This window comes from Gymnodraco acuticeps, unplaced genomic scaffold (assembly GCF_902827175.1).
Source record: "Gymnodraco acuticeps unplaced genomic scaffold, fGymAcu1.1, whole genome shotgun sequence".
Taxonomy (NCBI): Eukaryota; Metazoa; Chordata; class Actinopteri; order Perciformes; family Bathydraconidae; genus Gymnodraco; species Gymnodraco acuticeps.
In genome coordinates this window covers 401,556-413,936 of record NW_022990675.1, presented here as the reverse complement: position 1 = coordinate 413,936, position 12,381 = coordinate 401,556, and the positions used below count along the sequence as shown (strand labels likewise).

Genomic DNA, 12,381 nt, shown 5'->3' with positions numbered 1-12,381 from the left:
GACTGTTTTGGACGTAATATGGTCGGTTTTTACATTAGCATCGCTAACACTCAGAGCTAACCTGTACTGGAGAGCATGTGTGTGAAGAAGCAGGAAGTAAAAAGGAACTCACCTTAGGCGCTTTCACACCGCAGTACTTTTCCCACAAAGGTTCATGAGAACTCTTTAGTTCTCATGAAATAAGTACAGATCGCGTTCGCACCGGAATAAGTCCCTGGGGGAGGATTAGGCTTCTTCTTCTTCGGGTTTACTGGCAGGCCGCAAACAACTTCACGGCGTATACTGCCACCGGAAGTCCCCGGAGTTGGGGACTGGCTTCAGTAGAAGCTGCTGGGACTCCCAGCAGCTTCTACTGAAGCCTTCCGAGTAAATCGCCTGAATGCCGACACCTCCTCATCTCCATCGCTCCCATGTTTTCTTTTGTGTTGCCATAAGTTAGTCTCTCTGCGTTTCTGCGCTGGGCTAATGCTAATATTAATAATGCTAATGCGAGGATATCAAAATGGCGGCTTCACAAAACTTTTTGGGAGTTGTACGGGGCGTGGTTTGCAATCCGCCCAGCCAATCAGAAATAGGAACCTTTTTCTCCCACGAAAGTCCCTGCTCTCTAGAAGGGACGGAAAAGGGGGTAAAAAGGTTCTCATGAACTAATTTTAGTTCCGGCTCTTTTTGGTGTGAACGCGACATTTCTGAACTATATCGGAACTAAAGTGGGAACGCGCCTCTTGTGGTATAACCAAGAGAGAAAGCCTTTGAGCTCCATACTGTTTCAGAAATAATCATTGATAATCCATGATATGGCGTTTCATCACGGCAGTATTTAGTTTAGACTGTAGCTGCCGGTCCCGCATGAGCTCAGCCCCCTCCTTTTTTCTTTTTTAAGCTTTATACATAAAATCAGCACTTTTGAAACAGGAAGTGAAATAGAGGGATATGAGGCATGGCTACAATGGGTGATCTGTTTGGTATTTTGAGCAAAACACTTCATAGACATGTTTTTTATATATCTGAGACCTATGCTATTGCCTAGAAATACCATGATAGGTGACCTTTAAGGTTAAAACAGATGTTTGAAGGGATGCAATGCAAAAAATAAGAAGAGATGAAATCATTAAGAAGTTCAGATTATTTATTTAGATTATATTTTATTGTACAATTGTCATTTATATTTGTAATTTGTCACATATGACAGAATCACCTGAAGAAACCAATATCAAGTTCAGAGACGCATTTCTGCATCAAACTGCTGGTTATTTAATCATAAGATATCTGAAGCAGCATTACAAATACTCAACTTCATTCTACAGCTGTGATTCCTTTCAGGTTGAAAAAACAATTGACATTTTCAATCACAATAAATGTTATTGTCCATACATACAGTACGGAAAGCGTCCCAAGGAAACATTGCAACAATGAAAGAATAAAATAGAAGTATTAAATGACTTGCCCGTGGAGAGTAAAACAATATATCCATATCTACACATAATTCATCAAAAGACCTACAAATATCAAAAAGTTAAACTCATGACCCATAGTGCTATATAGCGTCTCATTATTAACTAGATGTTGATAAAAGGAGAATTGACAGCTTTCATTTGTTAGTTTTGTTGATTTCATGCAGTTTCAGCACAACATACAAAATGAATGCATTTCTTAAAAGCCAAGAATTCACAAAAAACATAATCAAACAATCTCATGACATCATTTAAAGGATCATTTGAATATCACTTAAGGTAAGAATGGAGAAACCAGCTTGAGTGAGCTAGAATTTGAAAGTACACAACCGGACAAAATATGCCCCTTCCTTCAGACTTCCTTACAGAGCCCCTCCTCCAACACACACGACCGCGCACATGACCAATGAGGGCACGAGATCAGTTTGTGCCCAGATGGAAGGCTGACAGGCAGGTAGGCCATCCAGTTACTTTAGCCGGCTCAGATGATTGGTCGTGCTTTTTACAGCGCAACGGCTTCCACTGATGCATTTATTGTCAAAGCATTTAATATATTCATTGCTATCGGGATGGAATATAACAAAAAGTGCTTCTGAAGTGAATTACCTACCCCACCTTTAAAAGCTATAAACACATTATAATTAAGTATAACAAAATGATAAACTATAAAAATAAACATATTAGTTTTGTTGCACTGAGACTTTGAGTAAAACGTGTAAAACTCTGTAAATAAAACATGATCAAATCTTCTTAACATTTAAAATCTTACAGACTCAAATTAAATTCTGATTATCATCTGTTGTTTTTTACCTTGATTATATCAAAAGGATCTGGACAGACGAAGTCAGAATAAAGTCTGAACTAACACTCCTGAGCATCACAGAGGAATCTCACTTTGACAGATTTTGATATCAGCAGTTTTAGCATCACCAGCTTCTCCAATACTGAAATATGGGAAGAGTTTCTCAGTGAAAGTGTCTCTGTGAGTGCAGATGGGAGTCATGTGTTCAGGGTCATAGAAGCACACCTCCCCCCTGTCATAGTCCAGCTGGACTCTGATCCTCTGGAGATTCTTCTCCACTCTGACAGTCTCACCACCATTACTGTATTTTCCACTGAGATGTGCTAAACACCAGATTCCATATTCTGGTGAGGCCGTCAACTCTCCCTTCCTGTCAACTGACTCTTTAGTCAAACCTATAATCCAGTCAGGATGATCTCCCACCTCCACCTCCCAGCTGTGTCTCCCTGAGCTGAAGCCCTCAGAGCCCAGAACATCAGCACCGTTAGTGAATCTCTCTGGATTATCAGGAAGCTGCTGAGATGTGTCTCCATGTCTCACACTGGTCAGATCATCAGACAGAGAGAGCCAGCTGCTTGCAGTGTTTGGGTCCAGAAGGACAGGACTGAAGTGGACCTGGTCCTTCATCTTCTCCCAGACTCTGAAGGACAGGTTGCCCAGGTGTTTGGCCACATCTGTCAGCGCTCCTGAGAGCAGCTGTGGGTCTGACAGTGCGCTCTGGACTCTGGCTCTGCTCTGAGTGGCTTTATAACTGCTGAGGAAGGGCCCGTTGTGTTTCTGCAGCTCTTCTTCAACAGCAGAGATACTGTGTGACAGAGAGGAGATGTGCTCCTGAATGCTCTTCATCTCTCTGCTGATAGTCTTCCCCTTCAGCTCCTCTTCCTCCCTCAGAGCTGCCAGTCTGGACTCCTCTTCCTCTTTCAGGAACTGGTGGAGCTTGATGAACTCTGCTCTGATCTGCCTCTCTGTGGACAGCAGCTGCTTCTCGGACACTTGAATCACTTCCTTGTATGTTTCCTCCACTCCTTTGTATGTGTCCCTCTTGTCCTGCAGAGACTCTAAGTCAGATTTCAGCAGGTCCTTCAGCTCACTGACTGCTTGTTCTACAGGAACCACCTCGTGACTCCGGTGGAGAGAGAACTCACAGACAGGACACACAGCTCTCTCTTCATCCTTACAGAACAATCTAGGCTCTTCTGGATGTTTACTACACACCACCTCCACCTTCTTCTCTCTTGTCTCTGTCTCAGATGATCCAGCTTTCTGTCTCTCAGCAAAGGAGTCAGCCAGCTCCTTCAGTGTAAAGTTCACTATGGGATAATCTTTAGAAGATTTTCTTTTACAAATGGGACAGTTTTTGTTCTTACTTTGTTCCCAGAATTTCTGCAGGCAGCTCGAACAGAAGCTGTGGTTGCAGCCCAGAGACACGGGATCTCTGAAAGTCTCTGAGCACACATGGCAGCTCAGGAAACTCTCAACAAGAACGGTTTTCTCAGCCATTTGATATTAAAGTTATTTTCAATAGGACTCACCAACTCACAATGTCTCTCCACTTCTCCCCAAATATACTCCAAACGTGTCTCGCAGCAGAGATCTCACACCCTGTAATGGCGTCTCAGCTCTTCAACAATGTCAAAATCCTCTTTCGTTTTCTCTGCCCTCCGTCACAGGGTGAATGATCAACATCAGGAAATGCTGCTATGTCATTTATTCACCAGCAGATGGAGTCAGGATGTCTTTCAGAGGGAAATGTACTTTGGATTCAGTTCAGGACGATGACTTTGTCCAGGTAGGCCTATCTGTTGGAAGAGAAACACATAAGATTAATACGTTTTAAAAAACAACAACATGACAAAAAGGAAAAAGCTCATATATCAAAGTTTGAAGTGGACAGTTTTTGTTCTTACTTTGTTCCCAGAATGTCTGCAGGCAGCTCGAACAGAAGCTGTGTTTGCAGCTCAGAGACACAGGATCTCTGAAAGTCTCTGAACACACATGGCAGCTCAGGAAACCTCAAGAAGCAGCTCACCTTTACTTCCCCTCGGTTTGCCTCTTACGGTCCTCTAACTGTGCGTTGCTGGAGATCTCCCGCAGTGTACTGGTGTCGAGGCTCTCTTCAACAATGTCAGAATTCACTTTCAATCCTTCTAATCTCTTTTACTAGTTAATCATTGACAGTTATAAATGCAGTCATCTGTTTTTATGACCAGCAGATATATTGGAAAGATGAACTTTAGAATCTGAAAGACTTCCAAGTTCTGACTCAAACATGTTTTAACCCATTTGTTTCCTCCGTTTGATCATCTGACCAGTGTTCAATCTAAACTTAACCCTTGTACGGTGTTCGGGTCTGTGGGATCCGTTTTCATTATTTAGCTAAAGAAAAATGATATGATCAATTATTTTTTCAAACTCACACTCAATGGCCTTGGCTCATTTTCTGAACATCAGAACACATTTTCAATGACCCCCCCCCCCTCCCTACACATTTATATTACATACTAGGTGCCTTAACTAAAGTTGTGTTAATTAATAAAGAGTTAAAGCATTGAACAGAATATATTTCCAGCTGAAGTTCTGTAACGCTTTGTGCTTCTTATAAATATTAATCTACTTATTTTGTACTATAACACATTATTTTTTACATGATTTAATGTTATGTTTACCATTTCATTGTAAAGCAGATTTATTTTGCAGTTGCTTGTGGAGCAAAAACAACTAAACCTTTTATTTGTTGAAACAGTTTTTTTTGAGCATTTGTATTGGCAAGGAGACAGGAGTGTGACACATCTGTGCTTTAATTGAAGTTAAATGTAATGAATCCTGACCACTTCTTCCCCGCTGCTTCCTTAAAGCTCTGATTGGATTAAAGGTTTAAAGACTTCCTGCCGCAGCTCAGAGCTGTAAGACCAACTAAAGACCAACTAAATGTGTTTATCCTGCAGGAGAATGCAACTCTTAAATATCCCATTTCTTAATGAACCCCTGAACACACCGTCCCTCCTTTACAATATGATATTCCAGTAGGGAGTAAAACCTGAAGAATAATGGGAGGGATGAGACCCTCTGTAATGGTCACACATGCAGAGCACACAGTGACATGTTCTCTGTATTTAACCCCTCCTAGTACCAGGAGTCTAGTACTAGGAGCAGTGGGCAGCTATATCGTACAGCGCCCAGGGAGCAATGGGAGTGAGGGGGGAAGGGGGATGTCCGGTGCCTTGCTCAAGGGCACCACGGCAGGGCAGGAGGTGAACTGTGTTGAGATCTCCATATTAGGTTGAATACTTAAAACTAAAGTAAATATAATCAATTATATTCTGTATAACCACAATGAAAATGCTTCATATTTTATGGTTTTCTATATTTACAGTATAAACAAAACACAAGTGGTTTGTTAAATTGAGTGTGTGAGGCCTATTATGGTTTTATGGGTGTCACTGATAAGAGAGGAGAGACAGTTTATTCCCTCTTCCCTCACAGCAGTACACAGGGAGGGGGGCAGAGAGAGAGAGAGAGAGAGAGAGAGAGGAGAGAGAGAGAGAGAGAGAGAGAGAGAGAGAGAGAGAGAGAGAGAGCAGGAGAGGGATAGAGAGGAGAAGAGAAGAGAGATGAGGAGAGGAGAGAATGAGAGAGAGATAGAGAGAGAGAGAGGAAAGACACGGAGACGGGGGGGGGATTCCCCTGGTAAAGCTCTTTCCCTGGAGAGCTGGGGTGTTTTCGCCTCGGTAGGTTCTCGGTCAAACTTGGTAAATATTGCTTACATTTCTGTGTAGTGAATGCTGAGTGAATTGTTGGATGAAAGTTTAAAACTGTTAATTCTAACTGATAATTTTGAGGAGCTGCCTCTCAATGTGTCAGGCTATAGGTTGTGAATGTTAGCACCGGCGATCCGTGAGGAGATTCCTCTGGAGTCTGTCGGAAGACTTTAATGTCTAAACTATGAATTAAGGTTTCAGATTAGAAAATGAGAACAGCATGATATATTTCGTATTATTGTAATGTTGTAAAGAGAGAAGGTAAAAACCCTGTATAAGTGTTGACCAATTTTTCTTCAAATAAACTGATCCCACCTTTTGGATTGGGACAACTTAAAAGACATCTGCGCTCTCCTCTCCTGCTTCAAAGGTAAGATTGCACCCTGCCACACTCACACTTAGGTAGGGCCACACCTCATTACTGATATCAAAATCCTTCGGGATCCCTTAAACAGATTTAGCGGGTCGTCTGCATTGAAACAGCAGTTGATTGAACCTGGTTCTTCAGGAGTTAATAGAGGTGAGATCTTGCTGACGTTGGTGGATCTGAGCCAAGCAGTAAACTTACATAGACTCAATAACTTCTGTTAGGTCAATTAGTAGGTCTGAGTAATTTGCCGGAATAAATTATCAGCCCCTCCCGACTCCAACAACTGGGACCTCTCCAAGTAGAAGTCCGTACTCCATGTTTAGGTCTGGTCGGGGACTTGAACCGGCGACCCTACAGGTCCCAGTCCTTAAGTATATTACCTTATAATACTTATTTAAAGTACTGCAATGTGCACTTAAAGGTCCCATGTAATGCTTTTCCGGTTATTAACCGTCCCCTTGTGTTATGAAGGTTTTTCTGCATGTAAACGGTCTGCAGTCACAAACCCTCAAAGTACACCCTGTAGCGAGAAAAACTCTAACACAGAAAATACCTGTCTATGCTGCCCCAGAACGCCTCGTTGGACATTTCTCTTTTTCCATTGTTTAAATCTTGGGTATAGTGACGTAACGGCTCCGCAGATTGGTCCGTTACGTCCGCAGAGCTGTTACGTTTGGACCAACCCGCGGACTTCCTCACACACTCGGAGAGACGTTGTGTTATTTCAGGTTCATCCAGTGCCCTAACTACATTGTTATAATGGTATATATTTATGAGTAATATATAGGGCCGGGACTCGATTAAAAAAATTAATCTAATTAATTATAGGCTTTGTAATTAATTAATCGAAATTAATCGCATTTTTAATCACATATAAATATTTGACCTAAGAACAGTGAGAAGCAATTTTTTTCACATGGATTTTAGTATACCATTAGGCGCATTCACACCGCAGTACTTTTCCCACAAAGGTCTATGACAGGCATCCTCAAACTACGGACTCTGGTCCGGATCCGGACCGAACCAGCACTGTCTCCGGACTCTGAGCAAATTATACTTTTCATATGTATTATCTCTCTGTATTATATGTGAGACATCGCCACAACGCATTCGCAACGAGTCAAAATTCTCCGCTATGTCCACTGCAACAGCGCTCTGCATGTCTGACTGTTCCACTGTGTTTCCACCTGTGTTGTGTCAACGCTTTGGTCCAATCACATTCAGCATCCAGTCAGCGTTTTTCCCCCCAAACAATCTGCGAATCAGAGGCACAGTAGGGCGGGTCTTCGCGGAATGCGGGTGGGAAAAAATGTGTGTGTCTCTTTCAACCTGTCTAAGTCAGAGCGAGAATTAAAACAAAAACAAAAAAAATTCAGAGCGAGAGTTAACAGCTCATCTAGTTCCATCTGTACTGTAGCTAGTAGCCTAGTTTCACCTACCGGGGTGGCAACTGACCACCCTACAAATAGGCCTTGCCACCCCAGCTGCCACCCCAGTTGGCAGCTTTGTTTGAAAGAAAAGTTGTGGCTCATCGGACATTTATGAGAGAAAGTCTCTAATGTCCGAGTGCAAGTGAATGCAGCACAAGATGCACGTCATGTAACCCCTCCCCCCGGTCCTGGCGCGAGCGTGGACATACGATTTGGCGGCGATTTCATTTTGAACTGGACGGCGCAAAACGAGAAGCATTCGGACCCAAGCGCTGAAGGAATGAGGTATTTGCGGTCTACACTGACAGAGAAGAGACTGTCAGTGTGGCTGTACTCAGCATTGAATCAAAACGCACTGAAGCTGTTGATCTTAATACGTTTGTGAGGCGTTTTGCTGAACAAGATGGTAATCGCCGCATTCAGCTGTAATAGACATGCCAACTTGATGCTCTGCTCACGGATGAGCATACACAACTATTAAGATGATGACCTTACGTGTGTAAATATATGTTTTTCTTTGAGGGGGTCTGCCCCCAAAAAACTGTTTTAAGTCCTGAGAAAGTCAAATAAGACGGTGTTTAAAACTACACTGCCCAGCCAAAACAAAGTAACCACTTTGATTGAACTAGGCCAGTAGGTAAGGACTTTCCACTGGATAATAACTGCAGTATAAAAGAATGCATGACTGAAGTGATGGAGACCATGTTGAAGGCAAACAAAAAGAGGAAATAACAGGTCAAGCAAATCCCCCTCTCAGATTCCACAGCAACCAGAAGAACATAAAGACTGGCTGGTGATTTGATTCATCAGCTTTGTGATGGAATAAAAAATGCACAGTGCATTTCCTTAGCTGTGGGTGAGTCCACTGACACCACTGACAATGCTCAGTTGCTGGTGTGTGAGTTTTTATGATGAGGCAAAGGGGGAGTTTGTTGAAGATGTGTTGGGCCTGACGAACCTCAGTGGACACACAAGGGGGCAAAGACATTTATAAAGCAATAATGGGAATGCTGAATGAAAGAGGGTGCAGCTGCCTTTATTCATAACTGTGCAGCTCTTACACTGCGACTCTGAGGGGTCAAGCACAGACACAATAACAATGAAAACTGCTGCATACAGATTATTTTTGTTTTTGCAACCTCGTGGTAAGAATCTTGTTGCAATTGTTTAAAAGTTTGAATGACCGTAATAACGCACCTTTGTCTTATTGAAACATTTATTTTGGACCTTTAAGATTTGTATTTGAGTACCCCTGGTCTATGAGAACTTAGTTCATGAGAACTCTTTGAACCTGGTGGATTAGGCAAATGAAGCCGCTGACGTCACTTCTTCTTCTTCTGCTTTGGGTTTACTGGCAGGCCGCAAACCACTTCACGGCGTATACTGCCGCCCAAAGTCCCGGCCGGAAGTCCCCGGAGTTGGGGACTGGCTTCAGTAGAAGCTGCTGGGAGTCCCAGCAGCTTCTACTGAAGCCTTCCGAGTAAATCGACAGAACGCCGACACCTCCTCATCTCCACCACTCCCATGTTTTATTTTGTGTTGCCATAAGTTAGTCTCTCCGCGTTTCTGCGCTGGGCTAATGCTAATGCTAATAATGCTAATGCGAGGATAATAAAATGGCGGCTTCACAAAACTTTTTGGGAGTTTTACGGGGCGTGGTTTGCAATCCGCCCAGCCAATCAGAAATATAGCTCTTTTCTCACAAGAGAGCCGCACGAAAGTCCCTGCTCTCTAGCAGCTCTCTGCTCTCTAGTATGGAGGACGGAACATGACTTAAGTATAAATAAATAATTGTATGAAGAAATACAGGAATAAATAAATAAATATGTAAATAAATAAATAAATACAGGAATAAATAAATACAGGAATAAATAAATGACGAAATAAATACAGAAATAAATAAATGTTGAAATGAATACACAAATAAATAAATAAAAGAATAAATGCATAAATAAATATGGAAATAAATACATCAATGTATAAATAAATAAATAAAAGTCGAAAATAAAACAGAACACACGTTATTATATATCTTTCATTTATTTCTACATTTACGCAACATACATTTATTTATTTATGTATTTATGTGTCCGTATGCTAATGAGGTGGGCGGTCCTAACCTCAGTCTGAAGCAGGATTCGCCAATTGTTGGAGCCAGGCAGAAGCAATAGATTTGTGGCAAGTCACATCATGTCGAGCTGAGCCAAGTCCTCTATACATCGTTCCACACGAAACTGGACATAGTCTTTTGGTTCTCCGTTCTCTAAATGGTCCGCTAATGATCGTAAATGATCTCCAATGGCTCTTAAATCAATATCCATAAATAAACCTTACAATTGTGGATAAACCATGGATGTATAAAGATAAGGGCTAAACAGTAAAGCTCCTGCATTCGAATCAGCGCGGTTATCCAGGCGTTAGTAGTAGAGCCCTCTGCCAGAAATGATCACACACTCCTGTAACCAATCCTGCTTCAGACTGAGGTTAGGACCGCCCACCTCATTAGCATACGGACACATAAATACATAAATAAATAAATGTATGTTGCGTAAATGTAGAAATAAATGAAAGATATATAATAACGTGTGTTCTGTTTTATTTTCGACTTTTATTTATTTATTTATACATTGATGTATTTATTTCCATATTTATTTATGCATTTATTTATGCATTTATTCTTTTATTTATTTATTTGTGTATTCATTTCAACATTTATTTATTTCTGTATTTATTTCGTCATTTATTTATTCCTGTATTTATTTATTCCTGTATTTATTTATTTATTTACGTATTTATTTATTTATTCCTGTATTTCTTCATACATTTATTTATTTATACTTAAGTCATGTTCCGTCCTCCATACTCTAGCAGGGACTTTCGTGGGGGTAAAAAGGTTCTCATGAACTAATTTTAGTACCGGCTCTTTTTGGTGTGAACGCGATAAAAGAGGCTAACGTCCACGCTAGCTGCTATTATGTTTTGCATTGAGGTGATACTTGAGGCTTGATGTGCTGCGGTGATATGCGAATTCCTTTTTGCATAATTTGCACACAACCGTGCTCTTATCGACGCTTCCATTCGTCCGTTTTTTAAAACAACATTTCCCACTGTTGTTCACTGTGGTTTGTTGTTGTCTGAAGTCATGAACGTTAGTTGGTGCTCCAGTATAATCGGTACGCCTGAAACTCATCCAGTGAGAAACGTTCCGCGGTGCAAAAATAAGTGCGATTAAAATGCGTTAATTTTTTTAACGCGTTAATTTTTGTGTAATTAATTAATCTTAATTAACGCGTTAAAGTCCCGGCCCTAGTAATATATAAACAAATCATATATATAAATAATATACATTTTATATATAACATTTTTAAATATATATAAATAAGAGTGATCTTTATGATTCATTATATAACTTAAACATACATTAAAACAAATCGTAAATAAATAAATTGTATAAAATAGTTTATATACAAATCACAAACTACGATTTTATTGAAATACGATTTATTCACAGCAAAGTGGAGGAAAATATATTTGTACATGTTTTCAATACAGTGACCAAAATGTAAACGTGGTGGAAAATAAAGGATTATTAAACATATGATGATAATAATAAATAACAACTCAAAGCTTTAGATACAGCGAATAAAAGTCACTTTCTCAAACAGTGCGTTAGATAAACTCCTCACATATAATATAATAATTTTTTAAGCTTTAATATTTTCTGGTGATTGTCTCAAACATTCAGACTTAATTTTTTTACATTAAAACCACTTTAATCTGTTTTCTCAGTTTCTTCTTGTAAAGGGATCATTTAAAAGTAAACAGTAAAAAAACATCCTCTTTTTACCATAACAGTCAAACTTAAACACAACAGCGCCTACTCTTCTACATCAACATGTGTCCCCTCTTCTTCATGTCTCTTCTACATCAACATGTGTCCCCTCTTCTTCATGTCTCTTCTACATCAACATGTGTCCCCTCTTCTTCATGTCTCTTCTACATCAACATGTGTCCCCTCTTCTTCATGTCTCTTCTACATCAACATGTGTCCCCTCTTCTTCGTGTCTTCTACATCAACATGTGTCCCCTCTTCTTCATGTCTCTTCTACATCAACATGTGTCCCCTCTTCTTCATGTCTCTTCTACATCAACATGTGTCCCCTCTTCTTCATGTCTCTTCTACATCAACATGTGTCCCCTCTTCTTCATGTCTCTTCTACATCAACATGTGTCCCCTCTTCTTCATGTCTCTCTACATCAACATGTGTCCCCTCTTCTCCATGTCTCTTCTACATCAACATGTGTCCCCTCTTCTTCATGTCTCTTCTACATCAACATGTGTCCCCTCTTCCTCATGTCTCTTCTACATCAACATGTGTCCCCTCTTCTTCATGTCTCTTCTACATCAACATGTGTCCCCTCTTCTCCATGTCTCTTCTACATCAACATGTGTCCCCTCTTCTTCATGTCTCTTCTACATCAACATGTGTCCCCTCTTCCTCATGTCTCTTCTACATCAACATGTGTCCCCTCTTCTTCATGTCTCTTCTACATCAACATGTGTCCC

General features: G+C 40.7%; 1 protein-coding gene across 2 annotated transcripts; it reads right to left on the bottom strand.

Moving 5' to 3' along the window:
• Positions 1–1,128: 1,128 nt before the first annotated feature.
• LOC117555247 (nuclear factor 7, ovary-like) lies at positions 1,129–4,706 on the bottom strand. 2 transcript variants are annotated; one of them, XM_034230075.1, is made up of 2 exons: positions 4,164–4,706; positions 1,129–4,055 (listed from the first exon to the last, which is right to left on the bottom strand). In XM_034230075.1, exon 2 carries the CDS (start codon positions 3,754–3,756, stop codon positions 2,332–2,334), a length of 1,425 nt encoding a protein of 474 aa, XP_034085966.1. In that variant the 5' UTR covers positions 3,757–4,055; positions 4,164–4,706; the 3' UTR covers positions 1,129–2,331. The 2 variants fall into 2 exon arrangements, with proteins under 2 accessions (XP_034085966.1, XP_034085967.1); XM_034230076.1 differs by having other exon boundaries at positions 1,129–4,051.
• Positions 4,707–12,381: the final 7,675 nt, after the last annotated feature.

What these genes read in the sequence shown, in the direction of transcription:
- LOC117555247 (XM_034230075.1), bottom strand. Translation starts at nt 3,756, where the DNA reads ATGGCTGAGAAAACCGTTCTTGTTGAGAGTTTCCTGAGCTGCCATGTG.